General features: G+C 37.4%; 1 protein-coding gene across 1 annotated transcript; it reads left to right on the forward strand.

Moving 5' to 3' along the window:
* Positions 1-6,985: 6,985 nt before the first annotated feature.
* Positions 6,986-8,069, forward strand: FOXR2 (forkhead box R2). The gene has a single exon (XM_006193078.2). The coding sequence runs from the start codon at positions 6,986-6,988 to the stop codon at positions 7,931-7,933; it is 948 nt and encodes a 315-aa protein (XP_006193140.1). The 3' UTR covers positions 7,934-8,069.
* Positions 8,070-12,125: the final 4,056 nt, after the last annotated feature.

Raw genomic sequence — 12,125 nt, forward strand, 5'->3', positions numbered from 1 at the left:
TCTTCTCTATAGCTAGGCATACATATCTCTGAAGTCTGTATCCCAGTGGCCAAGGAGCAAAGCTTGATTGTCCCAATGGCATATTATATTTGAAATGATCTTGGAAATAATGAGAGAAGATTATTTCAGATGTCAAGGGCAGAAGGCACTAATGACTTTCCAGATAGTCTGAGGGCCAGTACACCTCCACCAGCACCAAACTCAGCAATACTGTCATTGTATCAAACACTCACCTCTCCTGACACTTTATTCTTGATGTTATGAAGTTTTATTCAATGTGTCTGGGAGGGGTTAATTTTTATTTATTGTACTTAGTGGACTATTGACCTGAGAACTCAGGTCTTCAAATCTGGAAAGTAATTAGCAATTTTTGTTCAGTTATCAATTATTTATTCTTCTTTTCATATTCTTTTGACCCTTCTATTAGATGAAATAGATTAGGGTATCTTCTATTTCTCTTAATTATTCTTTTCTATTTCTATTTTTTATTACTACCTGCTGAGTGCTGGGTGAGTTCTTTAGTACTATATCTTCCAATTCACCAATCTGCTCTTTGGCCATATCCACTCGAGTTTATCTCATCTATGGCATATTTAAATTTTCAGTGATTTTTTTTATTTCTTTTTTTTTTTGGTTTCACCTTTTATTATTTAAAAAATTTTTATTGGATTATAGTCATTTTACAATGTTGTGTATAATTCCAGTGTAGAGCACAATTTTTCAGTTATATATGAACATACGTATATTCATTGTCACATTTTTTTTATTTTAATTGCTTCCTTTTCATTTCTACGTAGCCCTTTTATTGTATACATTTTTAATATGTTAGCTCTTTATCTCTTTGAGTATCCTAAACATACTTCTTTTTTCTTGGTCACTCTGTAATGTTATTGCTATCTAGAGTGAATTAATGACCTCGCTGTTAACTTTTCTTATTATTAATTATTTTTCATCTATTTTTGGGATTTGACTTTCCAGCTTAATTTGAATGAAAGGTTTTTGTTCTCTACCTCTCATCTACCTCTGTTCATTATCCTAATTACCTGTCCCTATCAAGAAGGTTTTTGGTTGCTTTGTCCCAGCCCTCCAGACTTTAATCCCACTACTAGATCTCAGAATAGCAGTTCTAAATTACTGCCTCATGATGTTATTTAGGATACCACAGATCCAAGAGATGGATTCAAAGAACTGGTTACAATAGCTATTGGGCAGCTTGGCTCAACATCTGGCTGCGTGGTTTGGTCTTTAACTTTTTTCTTTCTTAGATCTGCTTGGTAATTCCAGCAAGGCATTGGGTTCAGTTCCACTCATTATTTTGTGTTTCTGTTCTAATGAGATATTTTTCTTATATTTGAGCTTGGCTCTTTTTTATGGTCTGTCTCTCTAAATATTTTTATTTATTATTCCTTATATGTTTGGAGCAAAGAGTAGAGGGTTACCAAAGTATGTGAAATCACTGTGCTACGTTGACCTGGCTACAGTATGTGTTTAATATATGTATGTTGGTGTGAGTTGTCCTCTTGAGGATAACAATAGCAACAACAACAAAACAGCTGAGATGGTGTGAAACATGTACCATTATTTAAGATGCTGATTTATGTTCTTCACAAATCACTTAACCCTTATTAAAATCCTTCGTGTTAAGAACAACTTTGCATTAAGCTATGTGAAACTCATTCCAGGATGTAGCTATCTTGACAAGGTTGTTATTTGTTTTTATGTTTTGCTTTGTCTTGTAGAGAGTTCCCTTCCTCTGACCAAGCATTTGAGGTCAAATCCTTGGAGAGAAAAACAAGCAGTAAGTTGCAATGAGCAAAGAGTTACTGGCTTTCAAAGTGTCTTGGAACACTTGGAAAAAGTACTCCAAATAAAGGGATACTTTGCTTCCACAAATTCAAGACTCTCAAAGCTTTGAAATTAAATAAGGCTTGAAGCTGTGTTGAATTGAGTTTTTTGCACTCAGGTTGCAACTCCCAAACTAGAAATTAAAATTGAATCTCAAGGTTGTTAAATTAAGTAAACATTTCATGCATAGTTGTTAAAATAACTTGTTTATTTCTCAATATGATTCTGTGTGATATATTCATTTTTAAGAATCATGTTCCCTTTAAAAATAATAACATAAATAAAAGTTTAATTTATGGAACTTATGTGTCAAACAGTAAAATTATGTCTTCATGTACATTATGTGTTATTTAATGATATACATTATGCTATTTGATAGTCTCAATAACTTGTTTAGGTATGATTTTTAAATTATCTTCATTTTATAAGTGAGGAAACTGAAGCTTAGTAAGGTGTAGCAGAGATAAATTTGTGAATCAGTTGACAAAGGTCTGTTTCAGCAGCCTACTACAATTTGCTACATGGACAAGCCCAGCTATTTTAAACTTAAAATTTCCAAGTTGAACTCTGTTGTTTTTGGTTCATATGAGAACAGTGAGGAGGTCTCCAGGAGCTTGAAAAGTCAATCTAATTGACAGAGAGAAACTAATAAAAATAATGTTAAAATAATAAAAAATTTTAATATATTCTTTTGTGTCCAATGGCTTTTGTACATGGAGAAGAATATTTGCTGCTATTTGTGCTTTGTTTACTGCTCAATTTTATTAAATTCAAATAGCTAATAAACAAAACTTTTAAAACTAATTTTTATTGACCACCTAAACATTGATTGTCAATTTGATGAATGAAATTTCCTAAAAGTGTTAAACTGCAATTACAAATTTAACATGGCTTTTTTGGTAAATACTTCAGTTCGAATAGCATTTGAAACCTACAGAAATACAATGGTTACAAATGTATTCATGATCTTACATTTAAGCCTATTCTAAAATGTGATCATCATGGGTTTAATTTGTTTCCTCTTTATTTCTGCTGTTACGTTTTTCCTTTTTTTAAGTTTTTATATTTATTTCGATATTCTCCCAAAATTTCACCATTTTTACATTTTCCTAGGATTTCGAAAATCTTACCCAACTGAGAGGAAAAGAGAAACGCCATCTCAGACCAGCTTAGGTAACAGAATGTGGGTTATCAACTAATTGATTCATTGGGGGAATTATAGGACATGGTTGAGTAGTTCAAGGCAATTTTAACCATGGGGCATTAGCTAAGATCCTTTTAATAATAATATTTTATTTGATATTTCATGGTACATCTGATTCTCTGTCACATAGAGTTATTTTTTAGGTGACTTGTCTTTAACAAAATGAAGCATTCTTTAATGTTTGTCTGTTGGTAGTACCCATTATCCTGTCTTGTTACTATATTTATCTAGTCTGTTAGTACTATTAATGTTTAATGTATTTTTACTTGTATTTTATTAAATTAATAGGCTTTCTAGAGGATTAATCTCCTAGGAGATGAGGGATTGAGTTTTCCTAGGTAGTTGTCTTCTTTACACTATATCGTTAGTCACCTTGCAACACCCTATTAGACCTATTATTATGTTTGGCCATCAGTGCTAATCTGTCTTACCAGTTCTTGGATACATGCCTGCTGGCCTATGTGTGAATTAGAAAAAAGATGCCATCTCTGACAGGATATAATTTGTGGGCACTTAGTGACTGTATGGCTCTTCTGTATGAATTAAAAAGAGGTACTTCCTATGGATTTACACAGCCCTGGGACCATAGTGCATGGTTTGGCAAATAGCTCAGGCAACATACAACTAAACACAGTTCCCATTGGTATGATACCTGCTTTTCTAGAACGACATGTGGTTTACTCATTGTTTCTCATGTATTCTTCCTTGTTTACCCTTCAACAGAAACAAGTAGATGTCTATATTTTATATATAGACATATACTTAAAATAAAAATAAGACCACCCATGCATGTTGATGAGTTTCTTATTTAAAAGCAAGAGAACTTAAATATATGGCATTTGCTTTTTTTTATTACAATTACCTTTTTAAAAAATTGGGTATCTTTACACTCATAGCCCTTCACAGACTAAACTAGTTTTAATCATAATATATGCATCAAAAAGTCACAGTTTGGTGGCAGGAGCCACTTTCAGTTGACTGTGCATCCTTTTAATACTGCCCCTGACATTCTTGAAAAGGATTTATTTTTAGACATATACGATTATTTCCTGCCCCCAAACATGTATCAACTACCCTCCTTACCAGTTCTTTTAGTAGAGACCAAAGTCTGGGCACAGGAATGCTTTTGAAAATTGATGGCAGACAAAAGTGCTACTTCCACAACTCCTGCTGTTGTTGTACTATTCGTGTGTGTGTGTGTGTGTGTGTGTAGGAGAAAGAGCGAGAATGAAGAATGAACATGCACATACTGGGAAAGATATTTCTGAGGGTCATTATGAGTTCCCACTGCTTTTTCCAACTTAACTTATTATGTCATTGTACCCTTCTTTGCTTATGATGTGGTTTCATCAGTCACTAACGCTTTTTACCTATATTAATATTTAGGTGGGCAATGGCCTAGAAAGCAGGATACCCACAAATGTGACTGTAAGTATTTTTCCAGAACGTATACAAAATGCTTCTGGCTTTTTTGAGCACACTTAAAAGACAAGGTACCAATACAAGTACAAGTTGGCATGTGCTAGCTTATTCCCCATGTCTCTGCCCCTGGGTAACATATCTTTTAAGCTTTAGCTCAAGCAGCTCCTCCTGTGGGGAGCCCTTCCAGTTCCTATCAATGGGGTTAGGTTTTTCCGTCTCTGCACTTTTCTAGCATAGTGTCTAGCACTCATCACACTTTAATTTTCTCTTGTCTGTGTTCCTCTACTTAGCTGTGAAATCCTCTTGAGTTATGTCTTATTTATCTACCAGACCTATTACATACTGCTTGTAACATGGTAGATGCTCAATACCTATATATTAAATGTTTTAAAGATGCTCAGAGAAATAAAATACACAGTGATGAACTGGTTTAAATAGCCAGTCCTTAAAGATTAGACTGACTTCCCTGTGTGAAGATGGAAGAGAAATTCTATAACACTAGAGCCCCTACTTATGGGATAAAGAACTGTTGAAAGCTAAAATGCTGCCCAGCTCTCTGGGGTTGTCATAATAAGCTGAATATCTCATGGTTAGTGCCCTGCTTTCCCCTGGCCAGTTCCCAGCTGGGAAGGGGATCTGTTAATTCCCTATGGGGAGATGGAAGCAGAATTTTTATTAAAGAAAGTTTCCTTGAGTCTTAAAAGATGAGTAAGGGTCAGCCAAGTCAAGGCAATTGAGAGTAGACCATTCCAAGTAGAACTGGCAACTTGAGCAAAGAGACATAGACAAAATGGGGGTGGTGGTGAAAATCCCAGAAGTTCAGTGTTTCTGGGAGGTCATATATGAAGCAAAGAAGCTGAAATGGTAAATTAGCCTAGAAAGGTAAACAGAAATGGGATTCTGGAGAATATTTTATGCTGCATTAAGTCATAGGATTTTATGTTGGAGTAGAGAAGCAAGAGATTATAGTATACCGAGTAAAAGCACTGCAGGCTGCCTGGATTTGAAACTCAGCTCTGACTTTTACTATCTGTGTGACTTAGGCTTTTTGTATCTTATATTGTTTCCTTTATAAAGGGAGAATAACAAGAGCATCTATTTCATAGGGTTGTTTTGAGGATTAATCAGTTAAATCATATATAGTGCTTAGAGCATTCAATAAGTATCAACAGTTTATATTGTTATTATTATTAATTTTTATATTTATACAGTAGAAAGATCACTCTGGCTGTCTGTTTGGAGGATGATGTTGAGTAATAGGACAAGAGTGGGGAGGGAACAATAGGGGGATTAGTGTGTCCCCCTAGTAGCTCCCATTGACATTTGCTGGGTATTTTTGAGGTATAGTTATATGTAATGGTTTTAATGAAATCACATATTTCATAGATGGATTTTGTGCAGACTCAGTTAAATGAAACCTTACCATTTTGTTTTTTCTAAGAATACCTTTGGGATGAACTTACTGGAAAGTCAAACTCTGGAGCTTTCAGGAACTTGCATGTTGTAGCTAAACTTTGAGCCTACTATCTTCAGAATACAGTTCATAACCCAGTTCCTGAGAAGGTAACTTGAAAGAGGGAAACCAGCTGTTTCCCAGAACAGCATTGAAAATAGCACGGTTTATTTCTAGTATGGATTTGAGATTAACAGAGATCATCTTCTGATAGACGCCATTTTACTCTAAAACTCGGGTTACACGTATTTCTGCTCCTTCATATAGTTTTTTGAATGTGATCAAGAGACAATGGGTATAATGAAAGGATCAGAAGACCTGGACTGTGGATCTAGCCCTGCTACTTAGATATGTTGTTTTAAGTATTCTGTAGATTTCTGTTCCCTTATCTTTAACATGGGGTTAATAATACCCACTGTGTTATCTTACAGGGCTGTCATGAGAATCAGTTGAGATCATCTATGCGAAAGCACTTGACAAAAGGCACTTTAAAAATGAAACCAATTTTTTAAAACATTTAAGAATGACTCAAAGATATACTGTGATCTGTACATGTGTTTGTTCCTGCATTAAATGAACTCTGCCAGAGTTGAAAGATATGCCAGACAAGCATTTGTTATGCAAGTCACCTTAGTTTGCACATAATTCAAAATTTGTAGGTCCTCACTTGGGGACTCCTTGCTTCCAGTGAAAGCTCAGCAATTCTACCTCAAACTTTTTCCTGCTAAAAAGCACTGCCAGGTTGCCTGAATTTAAACTCATCACTGACTTTTACTGTCTGTGTGACTTAGGCTTTTTGTGTCTTATATTGTTTCCTTTATTCCTTTATTATTTACTTCATTGTTTTGAGTTCTGTTCCATAACATTGAGGTTTCTCCAATCTGACCATTAATCAGGGAAGCATTGGTGTCCCCTTTTCCAGTACTTCTATCTGGCCTTCTGATAAGTCCCCTAGATGAGATACACTGCATCAAAACTGGTGCCCTAACAAGGACTTTGAGAAGTGCCTCAGACATCTCTGTCCTTTTGGAAGTCTCTCTCCACCTATCTCTCCACTAAAGATGGACCTAAACCTAAAAAGTCCCAAGTTCTGGTACAGTCTCCATGGCCAGGTCCCAGGGATGCTGGACTGGGACATGGGGAATGAGTTCTACCTGCCCTGCAGCACAGACCAATGTTCCTTAGCTGAGCAGAACCTTGCCAAATACAAAGTCCGAGTAATGAAGACCCCCAAGGTACCTCAAGAGAGGAGATTCAGTCCTAGCAAAGATGGTCCTGACTGTGAACCCAACCTGTGGATGTGGGTGAATCCCAACATCGTGTGCCACCTTGGCAACCAGGAGGCCCCAAAGCTCAGTAAGAAAAAGGATCTACCAAGCATGCTTCCTTCCCCTCAGCCTCTCCCAAAAGATGAAGAGTCTAACTGCTCAGAGGTCACAGTGATGGAGTCCCTACCATCTTCCTCCAGCGAGCTATCTCCCCCACAGAAGCAGTTCACCTCTTCCCCCAGTGACTGGGAGATCACAGAAGAGGAACCTGAGGAACAAGCTAACAAAGCCTCTGTGGCTCTCCAAACTCCAAACAAAGGAGAATGCTTACAGAGCCAGAAGCTACAGCGAGGTGACAACCAGGAGAAGTCTTGGTCCCGCCCCCCCCTCAATTACAGTCATTTAATTGCCCTGGCACTAAGAAACAGCCCCCCATGTGGCCTCAATGTTCAAGAGATCTACAGTTTCACCCAGCATCATTTCCCCTTTTTCTGGACGGCTCCAGATGGTTGGAAGAACACCATCCGCCACAACCTCTGCTTCCTGAGCAGCTTTGAGAAGACACCAGTCAGCCCTCAGGATGGGGCCAATGCAAAGCCACGGTCTAGCTTCTGGAGGCTTACTGAGGAGGGACACCGCCGCTTTCAGAAGGAGATTCGTGCCTTAGCCTCCACTAGGAAGGAGAGTATTCAACAGTGCATGAGCCAGCCAGATGTGATGACCTCCCTCTTTGACCTTTAAACTACCACTGTTCCCTTTCTGGAACACTGCCCTCCTTACTGTGCCTACCCAGGCCCTGATTGGCCCTCATTTAATCTCTTAAGCCTACTCTGCCTGGTAGGTGCCACGCCTACATTTAACTACTGCTACAAGAATGGTATTAAATAAAGTGAGAGGGGGTACAGGGGAGGCCGTGCTTAAATCCAGCTGGAAAACTGGAAAGTTGCATGAAAACAGTGGCAGTTTTTCTGCATTTTGGACAGAGGTAGGAAATCCTAGAAACAACAGCATGGAAGTTAAGGAGAGAAAGGCACATTTAATGAGAAAAGGAAATCTGTTTACTGGAAAGTATGCTCACACATGAAAGCAAATCATGGAGTATAAAGCACAAAATGCCTTAGAGAGCATCAAATGCCATGTGAAGGTGTATATGCATAAAGAGTACTGGGTTTGATGTTCAAAGCTTGAAGAATCAAATGTTCCCCTTCTACCATTTACCAGCTCTATCTCCTTTTTCAGTGACCGATTTTACCTTTTAGGGCTTCACTTTTCTCTTTCTGATCCTGGACTTCTCAGTCTTGTTCTGTTGCCATCCAGTTCCAGTACTGACAAATAATTTCAAGCAGCTACTTTTAGTTTGGATGTTGAAAGCCCTTGAATTGAGCCTGTATGCCTGAACCTTTTGATGATAAAACTGTTTTCCATTGTTTCATTTATCAAACCTTTATTGAGGAAACAACGATGTGTTAAGATCCATCTTAGGTGCTGAGGATAAAAAAGGTGATACTTAGTGGAAGACAGACAAACATATTTGTAACATAAATATGTTGAAACAGATACGCAAGGTTGCCACAGAAATGGAGAAACAGTTTTTCCTAGGAAAGGCAGTGTAAAGGAAATATTTTCGAGCTAGTTTTGAGGAATAAATAGAGATTTGATGGCCATATAAGCTGGAGAAAAGACATTACAGGGTCAACGGTGTGAACAAAGGAAATGCAGTGTTTGAGAGAATGGTAGGAAGTTCAATGTAGCTTAGCTATATTAGGGCCAAGAGTTTCAAGAAAGGTAGACAAGAGGCCTTTCCTGCACTATTTAAGTGTTTGACTTTATCTTGTGGGCTGTTAGGAACTAGGAGATACCAGTAATGTTTACTAAAATATAAAAACAAACAAACAATAAACATTTCAACATTTGGTTATCTAATTTCAAAATTATTTTTAACATCTTTTCCATACAAATAAAGTTTCATTTATTAAATTTAAGCATTACTTTCTACCTTTTATGTTAGTATACTATTAAAGAACTATCTAGGAGAAAATATGTTAGATTTTTAAGTATCCATTTAGTTGCAAAACCTTCAATAATAGGGATACAAAAATGCCCATAAAATACAAAAGCAGTAAATTTAGTATAACTGTAAATGAATTGAAAATTTTGCATTTTTTGTAATGGTCTATTATAGCTCATATAGATCTGTATGTTAAGATTGAATTGCAAAATCAACATTCAAACAGTATTCTTTGAAAAAATAATTGTAGATGCTACTTCTATATTCTAAGGCAAAGACAGTTAACAGAATATCTTAGAATTAATAAAATATTCTGGTTACAAATATTCAACATTTGCTTCTCTTTTTTCCAAAATTAATACAAGTTAAAGAGCCTGTGTGAAATTAACAAGACTATTTTTTATCACAAACTACATTTCTAATATATCTACTCATACAGAGCAGACATTCATTTTCAAAACTGAACCTGAATTTTCAGCTGCAAATTGGTATCTTTGAACTTTGAAGCCCTCTATTCAATTTTTTCTGAACCTTCTTTCTGCTCTAGTTGGGAAAAGCAGTGGCTGATCATGACACTTCACTTCCTCAGTTATCTCTGATGATTTAGATAAAGGTAGATCTTCCTTTGGAGGAATAGCTTGCTCCTGCTTTTCCTCTTCACCAACATCCTGGTACTTCAAGTAACTTCTTCATGGCTACTGCTCTCCAGAACTGGTCCTTATTCAGTGAGGCCAGCAGCAGTGCTTGCACTGCTATTACTATTCTTTCCTTTCAAGGCTTCAAAATCAGTTTTGGGGGAGGATGTGATATTCACCATTCACCACATAAATGAAAGCTTTGTAAATGTCAGTAGAAGATTTGATATTTGTTAGACCTGGTGTACAGTTAATACAGATATTCTTTACCTTATGCTTGCGCCCTGACCTCTTTTTTCTCACTGAATCTGTAAGTTATTTTTTTCCCTTATATCTATTTGAACCCAAACTTTCAGGTTAAGCAGAATGAGAAAAAGACACAGATGGCACAGGATTATGTTCATCTAAACTAATGTCATCATCCATTGAGCCTGCACCCTGCATCTGTAACCTCAATTTGAAAACTGAGTAAGAAAGTCAGGTATTTTAGGTAACATCTACATACCTCTTTTCTCTGCCTTTCTTTGAAGAGATTTCATCTTCTTCATCTGTAAACACAGTATGAAGATTTCTATCAAACTTATCTATCAAATCTTCTTTCTCTAATCCTTCAAGAACCCGCAGTTCTCCTGGATCAGTAGACAAACTGCCTTTGAACTGTTATCCCTACTGCTAAATATGCTTCAAAATCATGTACTTGATGGGAGGTGGGCAATTTGAAGGACACTAGTAATCAATTTCCCCCAATTTCTGTGTCACTTTCAGAATTTTTTTCTTTTTTTGAAACTTCACCTGCTGGTCGCTATTTCTAGATAACTCTTCTGTCACTACATATTTGAAATAGAAATTCATATTTTCTTGAAATAATCTAGTGCTTGTTTAGTGTTTTTTTTTCTTTCCTAGTACTGAATCAAACATATAGCTTGCTTTGTAGAGCACTTAGAAGTCATCTAAAAGTGCGATTTATTTCACTAGCACAGGCACATCTTCCTGCCATGAAGGCAAGAGGGCCAAATGGTACCATAGCATTGCAAAGACAGGCTAAATATGGGATTTTTTTTTCAGAGAACATCAAAATTACCTAATACGACACTCTGCCAAAGCTGGATTCTTTCTGCGGATTTCAGGAGTCCAGTCTCCAGGTCTTTGAATGTTGACTCCACAAGGAAGGTGACAGAGACAGCAAAGATAGCTGATTGGTCCAATAGGCTGATGGCAGAGGGTGCCAGAGCCGGGGTGGAAGAGGGGGTTCAGTATCAGGACCGACAACATGGCGGGATTCAGGGTCAGCAACAACATGACGGGGTCAAGGGGAGCGGCAGGGATGCGGAGTTAAAGAAGGGAGGTAGGGATAGCTGGGTTTCCTTAGCAAGGACTGAAGGAAAAGGGCAGAGTGGGGCCGGTGGCTAACTAGAACTTTCTGTGGAGAAGACTTGGATGAGGCTCCCTCGCCCCAGAACTAATGGCTGCAGTCAGCACTGGAGGCCTCCACTCGAACCAGGCTGAGGCAACTTTCGCGCACATTTCTAGTTGTTGAATCTAATACAGGCAAATAATAGTCACACCTGTTCCCACTGTCACTGTCACTGTTGCCACTAAGGTCACACTGCACACGCACGGAGGAGCTTTTGAAATCAGAGGATAACAATTGTGCCTTTAAAACTTGGAACTCAGTTCATCAGCCTTTTGCCCCCTCCCCGTTTGTGACTGCCCCCAGCTTCACTAGTCTCTCTGATTATAAAAACAGAAAGCAGATGGCCACTCCCACTTTAGGATGAGGAGCTCTAAAATGAGCAGATAAATAATGGAATCAGTAGTTCCCCAATCTGTCCCTCGGGGAAATCATTCCCCCGAGACAGTGAGAAATGCCGTAGGGTTAGTGCCTTTAAAAAGCTTAGTCTCGTGTAGAGACAGACATAGGTCTATAATGGTCAGGAGCACATAAAGGGCCTAGACTTGGTCAACTTTGTACACTATTTTACCATCATAAGCAAATTATTTCAAAACTTCTTTTTTCTGACCTGTAAAATAGAAATAATATTGGCTTTAAGGATTGCTATAAAATTCAAGGCTGAATTTATGTGGAAAGTGCTTGTATATAATAGGTGCCATATGTTTATTCTCTCTCACCATTTAGAATTATTAATTCCATTACAGAAGATTAAGTACTCTGAGATAGAGGTCAAACAGCACCACCAGCTGGCTTTTCTCTCTTTGGGTTATTGGAAATTAAAAATTGTAAAAATTAACAAACAGAAACCTCAATTAGAGTCCAGAGGCCAGAAGGTGG

The sequence above is a fragment of the Camelus ferus genome, chromosome X (assembly GCF_009834535.1).
Source record: "Camelus ferus isolate YT-003-E chromosome X, BCGSAC_Cfer_1.0, whole genome shotgun sequence".
NCBI classification, from domain to species: domain Eukaryota; kingdom Metazoa; phylum Chordata; class Mammalia; order Artiodactyla; family Camelidae; genus Camelus; species Camelus ferus.